The sequence below is a fragment of the Xyrauchen texanus genome, chromosome 8 (genome assembly GCF_025860055.1).
Source record: "Xyrauchen texanus isolate HMW12.3.18 chromosome 8, RBS_HiC_50CHRs, whole genome shotgun sequence".
In the NCBI taxonomy this organism is placed as follows: Eukaryota; Metazoa; Chordata; class Actinopteri; order Cypriniformes; family Catostomidae; genus Xyrauchen; species Xyrauchen texanus.
Genome location: NC_068283.1, coordinates 48825255 through 48848260, shown reverse-complemented (window position 1 = coordinate 48848260; position 23006 = coordinate 48825255). Strand labels below are relative to the sequence as shown.

The 23006-nt window shown below is 46.8% G+C and overlaps 1 protein-coding gene across 1 annotated transcript in view; it reads left to right on the top strand.

Moving 5' to 3' along the window:
* Nucleotides 1-18550, top strand: part of LOC127648210 (GTPase IMAP family member 8-like) — a 56441-nt gene extending 37891 nt beyond the window's left edge. Inside the window, 3 exon segments of the mRNA XM_052132791.1 lie at nt 7192-7833; nt 7877-8234; nt 17005-18550. Coding sequence (XP_051988751.1) covers nt 7192-7833; nt 7877-8202 — 968 coding nt within the window. The 3' untranslated portion in view covers nt 8203-8234; nt 17005-18550.
* Nucleotides 18551-23006: the final 4456 nt, after the last annotated feature.

Here is a 23006-nt window from a genome sequence, read left to right as displayed (position 1 = left end):
AGAGGACAGACTCAATGACTGCTGAGTAGAACTGGATCAGCAGCGCCTGTGGCAGGTTGAACTTCCTCTGCTGGCAATGGAAATACAACCTCTGCTGGGCCTTTTTCACAATGGAGTCTATTGGTAACCCAGTTCAGGTCCTGAGAGATGGTAGAGACCAGCAACCTGAATAATTCCACTGCTGCCACAGTGCTGTTTAGGATGGTGTTTGGTGGCCAGTCAAATGTGTACATGGAGAACAATACACATCCCTTTCAGGGGCCTGTGCTGATTGTACTGTTTGTATGTGCTGTAGGTGAAATTTCACACCATCACTAACTACTGCCTATCCTTCAGAAAGCTGGTGATCTATTGATAGAGGCGGAAACAGGGAGATGGGTTAATTTAGTACATAAGAGAGCAGCGATAATGGTGTTGAAAGCCAAACTGAAGTCCACAAATAAGATCCTTGCATAAGTCCCTGGTCTGGCAGATGTTGCAGGATATTATGCAGTCCCATATAGACTGCATCATCCACAGACATTTTTGCCTGATATCCAGGGATCCAAAAAGGGTCCAGTGATGACCTCCAGATGAGCCAACACCAGTCTCTCAAGTTTTTACATGACCGCGATACATCAGGGTGACAGATCTGTAGACATTAATAGGGGTGTAAATCGGATGTTTTATCATGATACAATCTTATATTGAATCTCTTGTCCTGTGATCCGATATTTGCAGATACTTTAAAGTCTGACACGTATACAATTTTGATTTGATTCGATTCAGGGCCCTTCGATCGATATTCCGATAATATGTGCCTATTTTACGCAATCAATCACTTAATTTTTTGTTTTTTGCCCTCAAATGCAACCAAAATATAATTTTTATATTTTGTTGATCTGTCTGAAAAGTGCAAATTTAGGATCTACATTGGGACAGCAACAACAACATAAGGTACATCAGATGTTGAAAAACATTATACAGATAATAATAAAAAAATTATGTCACACACAAATGATCATCAATAATTTGATTACATCTTATTTTTCAGTTTAATCGAATTCATAGTACAAAGTACTAACTAACCATGACTTGTTTCCAACTATCTATGCTATATGTGGTTCCCCTTCTGTCACTCACTCGACGTTGTGTCGATGTAGTGACACTAGTGGTCGATCTTGAGAGCTCGATACACCTTCAGATCTTTAAGAAAAGGACAATGAGAATTGGCGAGTAGAATTTGCATGTCACTCCCCCCGACATACGGGTATAAATGAGGCTGAATTCAGATATTTTCTTCGGAGCCGAGAGTTTGTAGTTCAGCGAGCTGAATACTACTAAGAATCCATTCACCTCTTCAGAAGCGTATGTTGTGCGCTTCTGAAGTCCTTTAAAGTCTTCTGATGTCTGACTTGGTAGCTGAACCAAACCATTCATGAGCAGAGGACAGACTCAATGACTGCTGAGTAAGCTTTTTGCTTAAATGACTGGCGTCCTGTTGCTCTGACCCCCATCATCAGCAAATGCTTCGAGAGGTTAATCAGAGATCACATCTGCTCTGTTCTGCCCCCCTCTTTGGACCCATTACAGTTTGCCTACCGCAACAACCGCTCCACCGATGATGCCATTGCATCTACAATACACACTGCTCTCTCCCATCTGGAAAAAAGGAACACATATGTGAGAATGCTGTTTGTAGACTACAGCTCAGCATTCAACACCATAGTGCCCTCCAAGCTTGATATGAAACTCCGGGCTCTGGGCTTAAACAGCTCGCTGTGCAGCTGGATCCTGGATTTCCTGTCAGGCAGACGTCAGGTGGTTAGAATGGGCAGCAACACCTCCTCATCACTGACCCTCAACACTGGAGCCCCGCAGGGCTGTGTTCTCAGCCCACTCCTGTATTCCCTGTATACACATGACTGTGTGGCAACACATAGCTCCAATACCATCATTAAGTTTGCTGATGATACGACAGTGGTAGGTCTGATCACTGACAATGATGAAAGAGCCTACAGAGAGGAGGTGCACACTCTGACACGCTGGTGTCAAGAGCACAACCTCTCCCTCAACGTCAGTAAAACCAAGGAGCTTGTTGTGGACTTCAGGAAGAAAGACGGAGAACACAGCCCCATCACCATCAATGGAGCACCGGTGGAGAGAGTCAGCAGCTTCAAGTTCCTCGGTGTCCACATTACTGAGGAACTCACATGGTCCGTCCACACCGAGGCCGTTGTGAAGAAGGCTCACCAGCGCCTTTTCTTCCTGAGACGGCTGAGGAAGTTTGGAATGAACCACCACATCCTCACACGGTTCTACACCAGCACTGTAGAGAGCATCCTGACTGGCTGCATCACCGCCTGGTACGGCAATAGCACAGCGCACAACTGCAAAGCCCTGCAAAGGGTGGTGCGAACTGCCAGGAACATCATCGGAGGTGAGCTTCCCTCCCTCCAGGACATATATAACAGGCGGTGTGTGAAAAAAGCTCGGAGGATCATCAGAGACTCCAGCCACCCGAGTCATGGTCTGTTCTCAATGCTACCATCAGGTAGGCGGTATCGCAGCATCAGGACCCGCACCAGCCGACTACATGACAGCTTCTTCCCCCAAACAGTCAGACTGTTGAACACTTGATCTATCAGGATCAATAATTAGCACTGCACTTTATTAATCTATAACCTCACACTGGACTGTCAACATATTCTCCTCAATATACTACTTCATATACATATATATATATATATATATATATATATATATATATTCATACACTCCTTACTATTGTATTGGATATTGTGTATTCTATATTGTGTGTATTGTACATAATTATTGTGTTGTGTAAGTATGTGTACATTTGATTTGTAAATTGTGTTGTGTAAGTATGTTGTTTATTGTAATTGGTATATGTCTCGTCACTGTCATGACTGCTATGTTGCTTGGAACTGCACACAAGAATTTCACCTACTGTTGCACTCGTGTACATGGTAGTGTGACAATAAAGTGATTTGATTTGATTTGATTTGATTTGTTGGATATACGGTGCATTCCAGTGGCTTTTTCTCCACTCTGCACTCCACTGCAGACTACGCCCCTGGGTGCTTCGACAGCGCTTTTAAAAGAGCTTTTCATCTAAAAAGTGTATTTTCTACTATTAGAGCAGGCACAGTGACATTGAACGTCTTTTTATAGATACCTTTCCATCTCTGTGCAGTTCCTGGATGCGGTCGTTACCTCTCCACCTCTGATGGTCACAATCACTGCCTCACGTTTCTGGGCCAATGTCACGTTGAGGAAGCGTTCATGGATGGTTCATATTCTCATTGTGAAAACATGACCATGTGTTCAATGTTGCAGTTGCTGCTTTCCTTCATTCAAGGGAAAGCCACATCAGCTGTCCCCATCACTGGTCCTTCTACCTATGGGTACGAGGCCACCCTGGTTGATGCTGAAGGCGATTCAGGGACTTCAGTGGGTACGGTTCCTCTGGGTAAACCCCCACAGACCACCCACTCTCCAGTATGCTCGTTTGCGCCAGTCCAGTTCTGGGATGAGAGAGGCAACTCGCCTCGGTGCCAGCCTAATATCTCTTTCGGAGCTCGTGAGCCGGGTGAGATGTCGATCGCTGCATCTGAGAGCGTCTTGGTGATGCCGGACAGCGAGGACTCGAACTGGGTTAGGCGCACCGCTCGCAAACATGCCCTCCTCCAGTCCCCATCTTCCCGGAAGTGCACGACGAGCTGACGATATGTCTGCGGGAACTCCGGAACTGGTAGCCAGACCACTCCATCCCCTGGCCAGGAGGAAAATCTTTTGTTCCCTTTTTCTTTTATATTCGCCACACCCCGTATGATCTGCGTTACCCACATTGTCCAAAAACAGCAGTTTCCTCTCTCCTCGGTTACACAGCCGATATTCACGGTCACTGCCCCATTGCTACCGGACACCGATCGTCTGCAGCCTGGGTCTCATGAACATGGCCCCCCTAATTCATGTGCCCTGCTGCATCACACAAACCATACCCCGGCCGGCCGGTGGTGACGAGTCAAGAGGGGCCCTCTTCCTCAGTCGCCGGCCCACCTTACGCCTGGCGTGCGGAGCAAGGTAAGTGTTTCGAGGGTCCCTTCAGCGCGGCCGCCTCAGGTCGGAGCAATGTAAGTAAGGGTGTTGATGTGTAAATGTGTAAAGTCTGATAACTGATGCTGGTGCTGAGCAGGTGTTTCACCTTCACTCATTAGTGCTGTTCAGAATTTAGGCATTGTCAAGATGTTTCACATGGTTGTACTTCTCCATGGTACTTTAAAATAGTAAATTCTCATGTAAATTTCATGTGTCGCATGTGTAATCATATCGACAGAAGCCCGAATTAATGATGCATGTGAGCCGCTCTGCATTTGTCACGATAGCTTGCATTTTAAGGAGCACCTGGTTGACATGCTCGCTCTGATCCTATCACTGGTCTGGAGCTCTCTTTTCATGGGAAGACCGGTTGATGTGCTCGCACTGATCCTGTCACTGCTCTGGAGCTCACGTTTCATGGGAAGTTCGGTTGATGTGCTCGCACAGATCCTCTCACTGGTCTGGTGCTCACATTTCATGGGAAGCCTGGTTGATGTGCTCGCACTGATCCTGTCACTGGTCTGGAGCTCACGTTTCATGGAAGCTTGGTTGATGTGCTCGCACTGATCCTGTCACTGGCCTGGAGCTCGTGTTTAGCAGGAAGCCTGGTTGACGCGCATGCACGGATAGCAGAGCACAATTTGGCTTCACAGACCCCGCGCACATCCTTGTCCCACACGAAAAGTGAATAGAGCTCATAAAGTGAAATTAATGTAATAAGGTTGCTTCATCGACGGAAATGCACACGGACGAGGCTGATATGAGAGTATTAAAATAAAGGTGCATCTTAAAAAAATGTCTATATTGATATTTACATGTTGTATCAATAACATTGGATCGTTGGTTATTGGATTGATGCATCTTTCCAGATCAATGAATCGTTACACCCCCAGTCATTAACCAATGTGATCTTGTTTTTCTTTGGGACATGGATGATGGTGGAGTATATGAAGCAGCAAGGGACTTCACACTGCTCCAGTGATGTGTTGAAGATATGTAAGAAGATGGGGGCAATCTGTTTTACTAATGTGATTAGCCAGACCACTCCATCCCCCAGGGGGACCCGGAAGGCCCAGAAGGCCAAGCGTTCCTGAGATGGCGACCCAGGGAATGAAATGACCACTCTAGAGATGGTGACCAGACCACTCCGTGCCGTTTGCATGGCAACCTGCTGCCAAAATACTGTTCTCACGGCACCCTGCTGCCAAGCACCTGTGGTCCCGGCACCATTTCAGTGGCATCCGCTTGACTTTGGTGCATGGCGAAAAAGTCAGCACCCTGCAGGTGGAGATCGCGACCCTCCTACTCAAGGATGCGATAGAGCCTGTCTCTCCAGCTGAGATGAAGAAGGGTTTCTACAGCCCTCACTTCATCGTACCCAAAAAAGGCAGTGGGCTACGACCAATCTTGGACTTGCGAGCTCTCAACCGGGCCTTATACAAACTCCCGTTCAAGATGCTTACACAGAAACACATTCTAACATGCATTCGACATCAAGATTGGTTTGCGCCGATAGACCTGAAGGACGCATACTTTCACATCTCCATTTTGCCTCGGCACGACCCTTCCTATGTTTCACGTTCAACGGCCAGGCATATCAGTACAAGGTCCTCCCCTTCGGCCTGTCCCTGTTCCCTCATGTCTTCACGAAGGTCGCAGAGGCAGCCCTTACGGGCATGTTCATCATGTGTGTGTTTGTATCTTTTGTTTAAGTTTATCATTAAATCTATTATTTATATTGTCAAGCCGGTTCTCACCTCCTTTCCATTGAACTGCATTACAACGTATTTTCCACATTTACCACCCCCAGCCTGGGCAACATGTGCTTTCTGCAGGGTCTTTTCCCCCTGAAATAATGGGAGCTGGAAAAGAACACCCTCCCTGATTGCATATTATAGCGTTAAGATAGCCCCAGCCGCCTTTACACTCTATGCGAGAAACATAGAGAAAGAGAAAAGGCCACAGCTGGTGCGGCCTACTCCCATGCTTGGCATGTTGCTTTTTGCAAAACTTTTATGATGAAATTTCTATGGGGCATTGGGGAAGGATATGTGCAGTCTGATGCAGCCTGCTACTCTAGCACGCAACTGCCTGCTCGCACCTGCATCAGCAGCTCACGTAACACGGTTCAGAGTCATGGCGTTATTGGATACGGACCCCTAGTGTTGCTTCAATCGACACAACGTCAAGTGAGCGACAGTAAAGGAACTTCTTGGTTACTGTTGTAACCTCCGTTCCCTGAAGGAGGGAACATAACGTTGTGTCCCTCTTGCCATGACGCTGTACCAAGCCACTGTAATGGCTGAAACCTTATCCTCGGCTCCTCAGTGCAAACTCTGAATGAACAGATGCACGTCCTCCTCCCTTTATACCCGTATGTTAAGGAGAGGGGCATGCAAATTCTGTCCGCCAATTTCTCGTTGGCCTTTTCTCAAGTTCAGAGGTAAACAAGACCTTCAAGAAAGACCCCTAGTGTCGCTTCAATTGACACAACGTCTCATTCCCTCCATCTGGGAACGGAGGTTACAACAGTAATCTAGACGTTTTGTATGAAAATCCCAGCAGTTACAGAAATACCTAAACCAGCCCATCTGGCACCAACAATCAGACTATTAACTTATGCAAGGATCCTATTTGTGGACTTCAGTTCAGCTTTCACAACATCATCCCTGATCTCCTATGGAATAAATTAACCCATCTCTCAGTTCCCACTTCTATCTGTCTGTGGATAACAAGCTTTCTGGCAGATAGGCAGCGGAAAGTGAAACTGGTGTTACATCCCAGGACATATTTAAGTGTATTATTTTACTTGTTTTTTTGTCACTGTCCATTTGTTTGATTACATCTGTGGATGTATGGCCTTGGCCTTATTGTAGTTGGGGATTTAAGCCCACTTATGCTGTGGAAACCACATGACATGAAACAGGCACAGGGAGCATGACAACAAAATAATAAAAAATGACTAAATGAATTACATGAATCAAAACATTAACAAAAACGTATTGACAATTATTAATCAGTACATGATGTAATGAATCTGATTAAAATTTGAATTAATTTATTTTTAATTATGTAATATATTATTTTTAGATTCAAGAGACGACACAAAGGATATGAGGATTGTGCTGCTGGGAAAAACTGGAATTGGAAAGAGTGCGACAGGAAACACCATCTTAGGAAGAGAAGCATTTAAATCAGAAGCATCTTTTGAATCAGTGACCAGTGAATGTCAGAGTGAAACAGCAGAAATCAACGGCAGACACATCACTGTAATTGACACTCCAGGACTGTTTGATACTGAACTCAGTAAAGAGATCCAGAGAGAAATCACTAACTGCATCTCAATGATACTGCCAGGACCTCATGTGTTTCTCTTAGTGATTCCACTGGGACGTTTCACTCAAGAGGAGGCAAAAACGGTAAAGTCCATTCAAGAGACGTTTGGTGAAAACTCTTTAAAGTACACCATAGTGCTCTTCACCAGAGGAGATGATCTGAAGGATAAAACCATTGAAGAGTGTTTGAAAAATGCTGGATTTGTGATTAGAAACCTGATTGAACAATGTGGAAACAGATTCCATGTGTTCAATAATAATGAGACTAGAGATCGCACACAGGTTTCTGATCTACTGGAGAAAATAGACGTCATGGTGACAGAAAACGGAGGCAGTTACTACTCATGTAAGATGTTCAGACAGATGGAGAGAGATCAACAAGAAAAACAAATGAACAATGATGGAGAGAGTCGAGACACTGAACAGAGAGAGAGAAGAACTCTTGACCAAACATGAAGAAGAGAAAGAGAGAATGATGAAGATGATGGAGGAAGAGAGACAAAATCAAGACAAAGAGAAGAAGAAGAGAGAAGATGAATTTAATGAGAGAGAAGTTCGATATAAAACAGAAATAAAAGAGAAAGAAGAGCGTGAGTGAAAGATGAGAGAGCTGAGAAGAGATCGAGAGGAATGGGAGAAACAGGATGAGAAAATGAGAAAGAAAGAACAGGAAATATGGAATGAATATGATAACCTTGAGAGAGAGAAAATAGAAAGAGAGAGAAGGTCTTCAGAAAAAGATGGAGGAAGAAAGACAGAATTATGACAGAAATGAAGAGAAACAAAAAACACATAAAGGTAAGTTGAGTCAACTTTAAGCAATAAAACTTTTCAAATAAAACACGAGAATACAGTAGGTATAGAAAGTCACAAGCCACTTTCAAAATATTCACATTTTGTTGCCTTACAGCCTACAACGTTTACAATTAGATTTTTTGTCTTTATTTTCACAAAGTAACCCACAATATTAAGTAACCCACAAACTTTGGACAAGTGAATATCCCCATGAAATATGCATTCTTTGAATTGAACCAAGAGGACAGTGTGTGACGTTTCAATCGTATATTTGTCAGCCGTCCACTTGTCGAACAGATTCGTGGGACAGAGTTTACAAAAATTTTACTTTGGTATGCAGCGTTGTATGAAATGAGCTTGGATGGATGCATTTGAATGGGATTTAATGGAGCGTGGAGTGTAGTGTGACCGCCCCTTTAGAAGTGCAATTCAAGGCAAAGAATCCACAATAGGTGGAAAAATCCAGAGTTTTGGAAAGGCACAGGTCAGGGAAGTGATATACAAAGATTGCAATGGCTTCATCTGTCCCTCTGAGCACAGTAAAGACAATTATTAGGAAGTGGAAATGTACATGGCACCACCCAGACCCAGCATAGATCAAGGTCTCTATGGGAGGGTTGCCAAAAGAAAAGGAAAAAAAACACTCTTGGCCTAAAAGCACATTGGAGATTTCTGGGCCAAGTGGCAAAATCTGCTGTGTTCACATGTGATACAAATTTTTGGCCTGAATGCCAAACTAATTTCTGGTGAAAACCTAATACATCTTCCCACCCAAAGAAAAGCATGCAGACAGCAAAGCTAGTAAAGGTGGCAGTATCATGTTGTGGGGATTTCTCTTCAGCAGGGACTGGAGCTCTTGTCAGCTTGTTCAAATAGGATGTCAACATGTAACTTGCTACTGAATGTTCCAGTACCCTGAGTTACTGACAAGCGGCATCACCCATTAGATATTTTTGCATCCGTTGATGTGTCTTTAACTTCTGTGGTGCAACCATAAGTGCATTGTGTCAGCAGGGTGGGAGATCCACATTTTCGTCCTGTGTTGAAACCAGAAAGTAACGTCTGGGTTACGTATGTAACCCCCGTTCCCCGATGGAGGGAACGAGACGTTGTGTCCGAGAAGCGACACTAGGGGTCTCTCTTGAGCGCCGATATTCACCTCTGAACTATGAAAAAAGGCCAGTGAGAGTTGGCAACCAGTATTTGCATGTCCCGCCCGGACATACGGGTATTTAAGCGGCGCAAATACGGGAGTTCATTCAGGATTTTTCTGAGGAGCCGGAAATGGTCCGCCACAACAGTGGTTCGGCTCAGCGACGTGGCAGGGAGACACAGCGTCTCGTTCCCTCCATCGGGAACGGGGTTACATACGTAACCCAGACGTTCCTCTTCTGTTGCTCTCTCCACGCTGTGTCCGGAAGCGTACACTAGGGGTCCACTTATAAAAGCCACGCAGCTGAGCCGTGTACGTGAACTGCTGATACAGAAGCGAGCAGGTATTCTTACGTGCAGGACGACCGCTGCACGTACCCTTCCCCAATGCCCCATTTAAGCCATCAGGATTCCTTATCGTTACCCCGGAGGGGGAACAAGGTGCTGGCCGCCAACCTGGGAACGGGCCAAGCCTGGCCGGGCCTCTTTTCTCTCTATGTTTCTCGCATAGAGCAACTTAGGCCGGGGCCCTTACATGCATTGAGGGAAGGGGGTCTTAGCCCTTATTCAGGGCGGAGAAGACCCTGCGGATACCACGCCTACCTGAGAGGGGAGGCAAGTTTAAGTGGCAAAACCATCAGAGGCCTGACTTAGGGCCTATGTGGAAAAGTCGGTGCGGTGGTGGATCCAGCCTATAAAGGGGGGAACATACATCACGGCAACCGAGGCAGCCGTGACTGCCTAAGGGAAGCACGGGGGTCCACTCACCCGAGGGGACAGAACCGTGGCGTTACACACAGGGGGAGTCCGAAGGAGGCCTTACCTGTGGAGCACCTATACCAGTGCAGGGTAGCTCGCGGTACCCGCAGTGGCTTGGGTCGGCGAAGTTCCTCCGCTGAACTGCGACCCACGAGGGCTAGGGAGGAATCAACCAGTGTCCCAAACCTGAGATCTCCTGGGAATGAAGGCGCACTGTTTCCCCTGGTTAGGGGGAAGGGCGCTAGATGCAAGCGATTCACCGGGTCAGATCGTGGGCGTGCCACCGAGTTCTACGGGCTCGGTACCTGAGAGGACACGGGACGATACTGACTCAACTCGGAGATTGTAGAATCTCGCGAAAGTGTTCGGTGTTGCCCAGCCCGCTGCTCTACAGATGTCTGCTAGGGCAGTGCCCCTAGCCAGTGCCCATGAGGACGCAACACTCCTGGTGGAGTGGGCTCGGACCACAGAAGGGGGGCACGGCCTGGGTGTGATAAGCCAGGAAATGGCGTCGACAACCCAGTGGGCGTAGTCTCTGCTTGGAGACAGCATTCCCTTTCTGCTGTCCCCAAAGCAGACGAAGAGCTGCTCAGAGCGTCTGGTGCTCTGTGTGCGGTCCAGGTAAATACGTAAGGCACGTACTGGACACAGCAGTGAAAGGGCTGGATCTGCCTCCTCCCGGGGCAGCGCTTGCAGGTTCACCACCTGATCCCTGAAGGGTGTGGTGGGACCCTTGGGCACATAGCCCGGCCGCGGTCTTAGGATCACGAAAGTGTCTGCCAGACCGAACTCCAGGCAGGTGTCGCTAACAGATAACGCATGCAGGTCCCCGACCCTCTTGATGGAAGCGAGCGCGATCAGCAGGGCCGTCTTAAGAGAGAGGGCCCTGAGTCCAACTGAGTCAAGCGGCTCGAAGGGGGGTCTCTGGAGTCCCGTAAGGACGACCGAGAGATCCCAGGAGGGGAACAGGTTAGGCCTGGAGGGAGTTATCCTCCGGGCACCTTTTAGGAACCTGACGATTAAGTCGTGCTTACCAAGAGACTTGCCGTCTACCGTGTCGTGGTGGGCAGCGATAAGCGCAACATACACCTTGAGGGTGGAGGGGGACAGCCTCCTCTCCAGCCTCTCCTGAAGAAACACGAGCACTGACCTAACTGCACACTTCTGCGGGTCTTCGGCTCGGGAAGAACACCAGTCCGCGAACAGACGCCACTTTAGGGCGTAAAGATGCCTGGTAGAGGGGGCTCTGGCTTGATTGATTGTATCTATGACGGTCGATGGTAGGCCGGCTAGATCTTCCGCATCCGAAAACCAAGTCCGGGTGGGCCAGTAAGGGGCTACCAGAATGACTTGCTCCTCGTCCTCCCTGACCTTGCATAGCACCTCTGCAAGAAGGCTCACTGGGGGAAATGCATACTTGCGGAGCCCCGCGGCCAGCTGTGTGCCAACGCATCTGCCCCGAGGGGAGCCTCTGTCCGGGCATACCAGAGCGGGCAGTGGGAGGTTTATTGGGAGGCAAACAGGTCTACCTGAGCCTTGCCGAACCGGTCCCAAATCAGCTGGACCGACTGGGGATGGAGTCTCCACTCTCCGCCGGGCAAGCTTTGTCTTGACAGCGCGTCCGCCATCACGTTGAGGTTGCCGGGGATGTGAGTGGCGCGCAGTGACTTCAGTCGCTGCTGACTCCATAGGAGGAGACGACGGGCGAGCTGTGACATGTGGAGGGAGCGTACTCCGCCTTGGCGGTTTATGTAGGCTACGACCGTGGTGCTGTCTGTCCTGACTAAGACGTGTTTGTGCCAAATCAACGGGAGAAACTTCTGCAGGGCCAGAAAAACAGCCAACAGCAAGGGTACTCCCGCCCTTAGAAAGCAAAGGTCTGTCCAGGGTTTGAGGGCCTGGCGGCAGGCAGAGGTAACTTTTACGTTGTGCGTGCCGCAGAGGATGCCATATGCCCCAGGAGCTGTTGGAAACGTTTTAGCAGGACCACGGCGCCTGGCTTGAAAGAAGCGAGGCATTTCAGCACTGACTGAGCATGCTCGTTGGAGAGGCGTGCTGTCATTGAGACTGAGTCTAACTCCAGACCGAGATAAGAGATGCTCTGGACCAGGGAGAGCTTGCTCTTTTCCCAGTTGACCTGAAACCCCAAACGGCTGAGGTGACTGAGCACCTGGTCTCTGTGTGCGCATAGTAACTCTCGAGAGTGAGCTAGTATGAGCCAGTCGTCGAGGTAATTGAGTATGCGTATGCCGGCTACTCGGAGCGGGGCAAGAGCTGCCTCTGCGACTTTTGTGAAGACGCGAGGGGACAGAGACAGGCCGAAGGGGAGGACTTTGTACTGATACGCCTGGCCGTCGAACGCAAACCGTAGGAAGGGTCGATGTCGAGGGCAAATTGAGACGTGGAAGTACGCGTCCTTCAGGTCTACCGCTGACCAATCTAGATGCCAGATGCCAGATAGAATTTGTTTCTGGGTGAGCATTTTGAGCGGGAGTTTGGACAAGGTCCGATTGAAAACTTCGCGAGGTCCAAGATCGGTTGTAAGCCGCCACCTTTCTTGGGTACAACAGTAAGGGCTGTAGAAACCCTTCTTCGGTTCGGGTTGGAGGGACAGGCTCTATCGCGTCCTTTAACAGAAGGGAGGCGATTTCTTCAGCGCAGGGAATGGGCATGTAGGCCGTGTACTGCGGAAAAATGTACGCCCACGAAGGGGCGGAGACCTGGCAAACTGAATTGCGTAATCGAGTCGAATGGTCCGGTGCAGCCAGCGTGACGGGTTGGGCAGTGAAAGCCACGCCTCTAAACTCCGTGCTAGGGGCACCAAAGGGACGGGTTTTTTGGGCGTACCGGCGGGCTACGCAGCGGTGCGGAACAGGTAGCGTGGCGCCGGGAGGCAACGTGGCGTCCGAGGCTCTGGTACTGAGAATAAACTCAAAGCACTTACCTTGCTCAGCGCACCCGGCAGGGGCGGGTTCATGACTGAGGAGGAGGTCTGATGCTGGCGTCCTCTGGACTCGTCTGAACCGGCCGGCCGGGAACAGTCGTGGGGCTGAAGGCGGGGACACCGCGTCCATGGAGCCGGGACTGTTGAGGCCTGAAAGCAGAGTGCCGTGAGAACGGCATTTGCGGGCCATATGCCCCAGAGACAAAGGAAATAGCTCTTTTATTGAGAATTTGGGTACCGCAGCCCCCGTTAAAGGGTGCGGCAAATGAAAAAACACAGGATTCTCCTCCCGGCCCTCCACCGGGGGATGGAGCGGTCTTACCCCCTCCGGAGCTAACGTCTTGGACTCTGGGTGTGTTGTCTCAGGAGCGCCTGGGAGCCTTCCGGGTCCTCGAGGGAGTCCGTGAGACAGGGGGCGTGCACTTCCCGCGGTTTTCTCGACGCTGGGGCTGAGAGCTGGGCCCGGGTTGAGGCAGAGCAGGAGCTTGTCTTCTGGCCGCGGGAGGATGCCCTCGGCGAGCAGACGGGGCATGGACCGTGGCAGCAGGGTTGCGGCGAGGCATGATGTGAGAGATGGCCTCCGTCTGCTTCTTTACCGTGGAGAACTGCTGGGCAAAGTCCTCGACGGTGTCGCCGAAGAGGCCAAACTGGGAGACAGGGGCGTTGAGGAAGCGAGTCTTGTCTGCTTCACGCATCTCGACCATGTTCAGCCATAGTTGACGTTCCTGGACCACCAACGTGGCCATCGCCTGCCCGAGTGCTTGCGCTGTGACCTTCGTCGCTCTCAGGGCGAGGTCGGTCGCTGAGCGCAGTTCCTGCAGCGTGTCGGGATCAGGGCCACCCCCGTGCATGCTGCGAAGTGCCTTGGCTTGGTGGACCTGCAGGAGAGCCATGGCATGCAGGGCGGTAGCGGTGCGTCCGGTGGCGCTGTAGGCCTTCGCTGTCAGTGAGGATGTTGCTCTACAGGTCCGCGAAGGAGTACGGGGCGACCTCGCCAGGTGGTAGGGTACCGGGCATAGATGGATCGCAACCGCCCTATCCACCTGGGAAATCGCCAGCGTACCGCGTGGCGCTCGCCCGTCGTGGGTGGCGAGGGCCGACGAGCCTGTGGCGGTGTGACGAGTGGAGAGGGGGGCTCTCCACGAAGACGTCAGCTCGTCATGCACTTCCGGGAAGAACGGAACTGGGGGGGGGCGAGGCTGTGAGCGGCGCGCCGAACCCAGAAACCAGTCATCCAGCCGTGATGGCTGTGGGGAGGATGGAGGGTTCCAATCCAAGCCCACGCTGTTGGCTGCCCGGGAAAGCATGTCGGACATCTGTGCGTCAGCCTCAGCCTGGGCATGCAAGCCCAAAGGCGGCAGCCCAGGGGAGTCCTCCGCATCAGATGCCCCGCCCTCCGATGCCGCGGCGAGCTCATCAGCCTCCATTGCAAGAGGGTCGGCAGACTGGCTGTGAAGCGAGTCGCCGCCGCCTCGAGCACGGACGGGAATCAACGAGCGTGCTGGGGCGCTGGTGGTCCGAGGGGGCGTACCCGGCGGAACTGCACCCGCTGCCATCCCCAAATCGCCTCCATCGCCAGCCGCATCGTCCTCAATCCCGTGGGAAGAAGGAGCAATACGGGGGGCGGCTGGAGTGGCTTGCTCACGGTTGTAAGCAAGTCGCGACCACAACGTTGTCATGGTCATGTTCTCGCAGTGAGAACATGAACCATCCACAAACGCAGCCTCTGTGTGATCGCTACCCAGACACACGAGACAGCGCCTGTGGCCGTCGGAAGCGGAGAGCACTCTACCGCATCCAGAAACAACACAGGGGCGGAAGGGCATCTTTATAAAGACGCGTCCTTAAAAGGACGTTCAACGCCGCTGTGTTTTGCTCTTTTAGAGGAAATTACTCTTTTAATAAAATCACTCTTTTAGGAAAAAAACTTGTGAGAGAGTTTTTTAGATCTGCACTGTCGATGCGCCCAGGGGCAGGAATGCACAGCCGTGCAAACGAGAGAAAGCCGCAGTTGTGCGCCGTGGAATCCAACAGTGACAGCAGAGGGATGACAGGAACTTGGTGTGTGGTAAGCAGCAGTTGCAGACACGACCATCGGCTCCGACGAAATTTTCTGAATGAACTCCCGTATTTGCGCCGCTTAAATACCCGTATGTCCGGGGGCGGGACATGCAAATACTGGTTGCCAACTCTCATTGGCCTTTTTTCATAGTTCAGAGGTGAATATCGGCGCTCAAGTGAGACCCCTAGTGTCGCTTCTCGGACACAACGTGGAGAGAGCGACAGAAGGGGAACTGCATTTGCATAGTGAGTGATGACCGCAATTCAGAGTTTATTTCTACCTCTAAGATAGCATGTTTATTCTACTGATAGTCAGGTTTAGGGTTGGGGTGTATGGTTAATCAAATATGGATTCCCATTTTCTGTATAACATAATCAACATTTTAAATTACATACCATTAAAAACAACTCACTTTAGATGCCTCTATGGATATTTCACCAAGAAACTGGAGCTCACATTTGCCCATATGTTCAGCAACACTTTCCGCTTAAGCCACTGGGGGCAGTGCTTTGAATTTCAGTAACCACAGACCAATTTTAGCTTTTTAACAGTCAACCTGTTGTTTCCCAACTCATTGTGAGAATATTTTGAAAGGGGATGGTGACTTTTTATTCACACTATTACTACAAATAAATAATTGGACAGCATTTTTAGGCATAAATTAAAAAGTCTTGCAATAATGTATTAAATAATGTATTGTTGGGTTCTCTGCTTGTTGTGTTTTAGTTTTTTGAGGGGAAAATAAATCTTATGCTTTGAATGTGTTTTAATTTGACAAATAATACTGTAGCCAAAAATTAGAAATACTTTGTGTTTTTGATTAATCATTTTGTTTGAGAAATCAGCTTGATTTGTCACCCCGTGCTGCCTCATACACATCCATCAGTACAGAATTCAACATGATACAGTTATGCACATTTAGGGTGTGTTCACACTTGCAGTTCAGTTCTCTTGGTCCTCTTCGTGCGGACCAGGAAAGAAAATGATACATTTAGTCCTGGTTCGTTTAGCGTTCACACTGGCATTTTTAACACCGAACCTAACGATACAAAACCAAAGGCATCAGGAATAATTCACAACCTGATTGGACAGCTTCTATGACATATATTTTTTGACGGAACTTGCCAAACATCCAAAACAATGCTGGCTGCTGGACGAAATGTGCTCGTTATATTTATATATGTATATATGGGGGTATTTTTGCCAGCTGAGAACAAATGAAGAGCTAATAAAATGTGTAAAGGATTCAAAACAGCACCAGGACTTCCTCCGTTGCACACACAAATGAAGATATGCTGCAAGGACGGCTGACCGGTGGTTCCGACACCTGTCCCGAACTGTAATGGGCAACATAGCTCCTATGATGAGAAGAAACAGGTGTGCTTGATGTCAGTATTAGGCAAATTACTTCCTGTTTTTGGTTCGTTTAGACGTCTTTGGTCCATGTTGCGTTCATATATCAATCAAACCGTACCAGAGATTGTTTTGGAAGCGGACCGAGACACACTATTCAGGTGGTCTCGGTCCGCTCATTTGGTGCACACCAAGGTACCGATGACAGCGTTCACACTTGTTTAAATTAACCGCACTAACAGAGCAATCGCACCAGAGTTCGTTTTAATCAAACCAAACCTGCCAAGTATGAACACACCCTTAATTTAGTTTCATCAGTGCAACAGACTATAAACATATCGAGCAATACCAACAATTGCAAATCGTTAAATTGTTACATTTTATTACAGACTGTGAAAGTAGATATATTGAACAGATTTAAAGTCACTAGCATTTTGTATTAACTTTGAATGTGGATAAGTGAATGTATTAACAGTTATTTTTTGTCCTTGACATTTTTAAAGAAGCAATTTGAGGATGCACCTGGAGAAGTCATTTCAACAAAAAGATCTTTGAACAACTTGAGGAGTTTGCTGTTGTTCAGGAAAATGTGGTCCAACTTATTAACGATTTTTAAAAGTAATTGGAGCCTCTGCAGGAAATCACCCTGAAGTCCAATCTTCTGTCCACCCTTGACTACGTTGATCTGATTATTGAGTCTGAGAAACAACAAGCCAAACCTGGATTTCAAGATTGTATCAAGTCTTTAATGGAAGAAGGCAGAGATCATCATAGGAGAAATGCTTCCAGATAATTGGAGAACTTACAAACTCCAGATAGAAAGTCGTGTACAATAATTAATATAAGAATTGTAACTAAATTAGGGGAAAATAATTAAGAAGAAAAGTCCTACTTTTAGAATATAAGAAGCCTTTATTTTGGTCACATGTTATACATAAATTCTTTGCATATATACAGTGAAATTCTAAAGCTAAGCTGGGGTCAGAGAGCAGGGTCAGCCATGATACGGTGCCCCTGGAGCAGATAGGGTCAAGGGCTTGAACGCCCGACCTTCTGTTCAGTAACCCAGAGCCTTAAATACTGCCCATCTTTTACTTACATGTCAGTTATTTTATATATTTTACCCTTATCAATAATTACCTATCGACTTTTGTCCAATATGGCATCAGATTCCTGTCTCTTTACATGACTAATTTTACTGCTATCTTGGGAATGGACTTCTTTTTTAACATTTTTACATGTAGGTCATATTTCTATGGTAGATACTTTTCTTATATTTTCAGTTGATAGAAGAATAAATCATGATTATAAAATTATTTAAAAATACAGATTGATTCTGAATTGAAAATATATGAAGAGAAAAAAATTATTTAAATATTGTTATAAATCTTAATACTGTTGTCTTGCTTCTAATGGTCATGGTGGAAACAAAGCTTTTTGAAACTACAAATCAATTGATTGAACCATTTATATTTTGCAAAATGATTCCGTGTTTCAAAGTGTTTCATCTGTTGGTCAAAACAGTGTAAATGCAACAAGAATGCTGGAAAAAAATGAGAGTTTACATGCACACCAATATGTTTATTAATCCCAAAAATCATCTATTTTAAGAAATCTTGCAAAGCAAAGAATTCAACATGACATTTGAAATAATCCTGTTAATTTCTGCTTTTGACATCAAATTGTGAAGAGTCATGTTCACGACACGTGTACACATTTTATAAACACATAAGAATGCAGATTAAGGTGTTTACATGCCATGCGAAATCACCGTAATGGGCAAAATCTACATGTATTGACTGGTGAAAGGAAAACCGTTTATTGCATTAATGTAGTAGGTCCCACCCAATCCACTCCTAGCGGGCTTAGAACCTGCGTCATGGAAATCAGGCATGCTAACAAGGAGGCTAAAGGCTACAGCCTCTAGAGTCTGTCACTAGCGCACCTGACTCCCATGCCAGCGATGCAGGTTCAAAGCCCGCTCAAAGCAAATGACTTTGTACAAACCAATTGCAAATGTTTTAGTGAAAGTGTAATCTGTTTAATGTAATCCATAAATCATTAAACACCATTAAACCAAGTGTCTGTTCAATTTGTGTTCTTTATTATATTGTACTTTCTGCTTTAGAAAAAAAAAAGTACACTAGTTTCTGGTATCGATTGAGCATATTTTGATATGCTAAGTCTATTGGACACAAATCATACACTTCACCAGATTACTATCAATGCTTCCAAAATGGTCCAACACAATAGACCTTTATTTTTTTTACCACCATCTTTCTTAAACCAGAAATGTTGTCTATGAAAAAAAAAAAACAATTGCCCAAATTCTTGCCTACATAATAACCCATAGCATCTGCCCATTTGTATTTCTTTTTATTGTTTTTTTTTTGTAGGGGTTTCATGTCAGGTTATCATCAAGGAATCCTGAGGCAAACACTGCCCATGTATCATTTTAATTATAATAAAACTGACCAATATCAATCAATACCACTACACTGCTTCATGGGTTCATTTAGGTTTACAATGTGCTCAACTCCACCAAGCAGCAAACCAAAAAAACTTCGAAACTGGATTGGCTCATTCACACATACTTTGTTGGCGGGTGTGTGAGCATTGCATATTCGTTTCGATCCCCATATTAAAAAATGACAGCAAACACATTTTCATTACTGAGGTCTGTAAAACCTGCTGTCTTACAGTACAGTGAGGTTCAGAAGGAGCTTCTTTCTATAAGACCAAGCAGCACACTCTCACGGTGAAATCATCAGGATTCACACAACTTTCTAAATTTGGCTAATTTGAATGATATCGTGCGACTGCACTCGTTTGCATTCCTTTGACTTTCACTACAGCCAATGACGTCGCTTGACATCGTTTCCATCTAATACGCGACAATTACTTGCTTCTGTCACACACAACAGCTTCCTATCATGTTTACACACTCTACTGATTGGTTAAGTTTAGATAAGGGGTTTGTGTAAGGCCATAATATTAATAAGTAACTATAGTAATATTAGTTAATATTATTATAATTGTATTATTATATTAATATAATATTAGTAAGTAACTTTTTGTCTTTATCCAAGATGGCGGCGCGGTAGCAAGCAGCGGCCACTCCGGATCCAAAATGGTGCTATTTTTGTTAAAAAATCCCGACTTTTGCGGCACATGGACATCGGAGCAACCAGTGTTCGTGTCTACCATTGCCAGACACTACTAAAATATAAGACTCATGCTAAAACCAAGCTGCATGATGAACTGCAGGAGGCGTTACACTTACTGCTGTGGAAACCAGGCCTCCAGTCCTTGGTGCCGCCTGAAGCCGGTGGCCGGGGGAGAGGACGTGGTAAGCAGTGTGTGAGAAAGCGGAAGCGCGGCAAGAGGGCGGGGGTCCATGCTAGGCTAAAAACAAACCCTAGCCGGCCTGCTCTCCTGTCTATGCTGCTCTCAAATGTTTGCTCCCTGGACAATAAACTGGACTATATCCGACTCTAGCAGGCTACGCAGCGAGAGTTTAGAGACTGCTGCGTCTTTGTTTTCACGGAGACGTGGCTCAGCGACAGAGTTCCGGAAGCCGCCATTCAGCTAGACGGGCTCGCCTCGTTACATGCCGACAGAAATACAGCTCGCTGCGGTAAGAATCATGGTGGTGGCTTGTGTGTTTACATCAATACGGAATGGTGCAAGAACTCTGTGCTAGTCTCTAGCTACTGTTCATCACTGTTGGAGCTTATGACTGTTAGATGCAGACCTTTTTATTTACCACGTGAATTCACCACTGTTTGCATAACCGGAGTTTACATTCCTCCTAGCGCTAACGCTAAGGAAGCGCTCTGTGAACTGTATGGGGCTATGAGCGAACTGCAGAACGCTCACCCCGACGGACTGTTTATTGTCACCGGAGATTTCAACCATGCGAATCTCAAGACAGCACTCCCTAAATTCCATCTGTATGTGGACTTTGCAACGAGAAGGGCAAACACGTTTGATATTGTTTACACAAACACCCCAGGCGCGTACCGGGCGGAGCCCCGCCCCCACCTCGGCTACTCAGACCACATCTCTGTTATGCTAATTCCAGCATACAGACCGCTCGTCAGACACACAAAACCGCTTCAGAATCAGGTGAAAACCTGGCCAGCAGGAGCCATCTCTGCTTTTCAGGACGGTTTTGAGTGTACTGACTGGCACATGTTCAGGGAGGCTGCAACATATGGCGATTCTACCAACTTGGAGGAATACACAGCATCAGTGACCAGCTACATCAGCAAGTGCATTGATGATGTCACTTTCTCCAAGACCATCAACACACGCTCCAACCAGAAGCCGTGGATGACTGCGGAGATGCGCACGCTGCTGAGGACCCGAGACTCCACCTTCAGAGTAGGCGATAAGGGAGCCCTAAGAACAGCTAGGGCCAAACTGTCCTGGGCAATCAGAGAGGCAAAGCGCGCACACGCCCAGAGAATCCACAGTCACTTCCAGGACAGCGGTGACACGCGGCGTATGTGGCAGGGCATCCAGGCCATCACCAACTACAGGACAACATCGGTTGCCTGTGACAAAGATTCCTCCCTTCCAGATGTGCTGAATGACTTCTTTGCTCGGTTTGAAGTGCAGAACCACGTGGTGGTGTCTTACCACGGTGGATGTGAGGAAAACTCTACGTAGAGTCAACCAACGGAAGGTGTAGGAGATTTTATCAGGTATAATCAATGTAAACATTGTTGATTTGTACCACAGTTATATCTGGCAGGCAAACATGCAGTTTACTGTGTGTGCATGAAGGCCTGTGGTAGTAATGGAATGTGTGTTCCATATATATGTGACATTTGAAGGTGTGTGCAGAAACAGGAATAGCTTTACATGTGGGCTCTCATGACCGCTGGGAAAAATTTATCTCTTCCAAAGGTGGTTCTGTTACTTCTTAAAATGGTCAGACCAGAGTCAAAGAAGAGGATGATAGATAATGCATGTTTACAAAAGTATAAGCCCCTAAGGAGATGTATTTAAGTGAACAATACCCAGAGTTGTTTAGTTGCTCTGCAGACTGACTCGGCTTTGTTGTTTGTAATAATAAAGTCTAATTTTCTGGAATCAGAACCTAAGAATTTGAGAGTGATTCTTCACAGATTAAGGCAAAAATCTACAACAAATGGCGCCCGAACAGTGACAGAAGAGAGCAGAGGAGTGATTGTATCGTGGGCTGGCTGGGAAGGTTACACAAACAGGTGGCCATCATTAAAAGGTAAGCAACTTTCGCTTATATAAAAGTTTGCTTACCAGTTTGCCTGTGGTGGTTAGAACGCTCAAAAAGCTCTTCTAAACCATAAAGAAAAGAAAATAAGAATAAATAAAGGGTTTTGATTCCAGAAGAAATAATTGCATGCAATGATCTGTTTTTATTTGCTGTTAATGGTCTAGATGACCTAGCAGTAAATGATGGCAGATAAAGTTCAGGAAAAAGACCTACAGATACCGCTCTATTGAATAGCAATACGAGGCTGCACAGGTAGGCAGGAAAAAGACCTACAGATACCGGTCTATTGAATAGCAATACGAGGCTGCACAGGTAGGGAGGAAAAAGACCTACAGATAACGCTCTATTGAATAGCAATACGAGGCTGCACAGGTAGGGAGGAAAAAGACCTACAGATACCACTCTATTGAATAGCAATACGAGGGTGCACAGGTAGGCAGGAAAAAGATCTACAGATACCGCTCTATTGAATAGCAATACGAGGCTGCACAGGTAGGCAGGAAAAAGACCTACAGATACCGCTCTATTGAATAGCAATACGAGGCTGCACAGGTAGGCAGGAAAAAGACCTACAGATACCGCTCTATTGAATAGCAATACGAGGCTGCACAGGAAGGCAGGAAAAAGATCTACAGATACCGCTCTATTAAATAGCAATACGAGGCTGCACAGGAAGGCAGGAAAAAGACCTACAGATACCGCTCTATTGAATAGCAATACGAGGCTGCACAGGAAGGCAGGAAAAAGACCTACATATACCGCTCTATTGAATAGCAATACGAGGCTGCACAGGTAGGGAGGAAAAAGACCTACAGATACCGCTCTATTGAATAGCAATACGAGGCTGCACAGGTAGGGAGGAAAAAGACCTACAGATACCGCTCTATTGAATAGCAATACGAGGCTGCACAGGTAGGGAGGAAAAAGACCTACAGATACTGCTCTATTGAATAGCAATACGAGGCTGCACAGGTAGGCAAAAGAATAAAAAATAAAAATAAATCCTGCAGGTTACTTAGGATAGGAATAATAATAAATTGTATTGTATTTTTTGAGAACTCTGTGTTTATGAAGGCCTTGTGTTTGTAATAAGTGTGACATTTCTGTGGTTGTGAGAGTATCTGTGGTTGAAAGAATGTGTAGAGTGAGTGTGTATGAAAAAGTATGACTGAATAAAAATATAAGCCCAGTATAGGGATTGGAATGTGTGATTAGTCCTTGGCAATAAAATGAACACTGCGT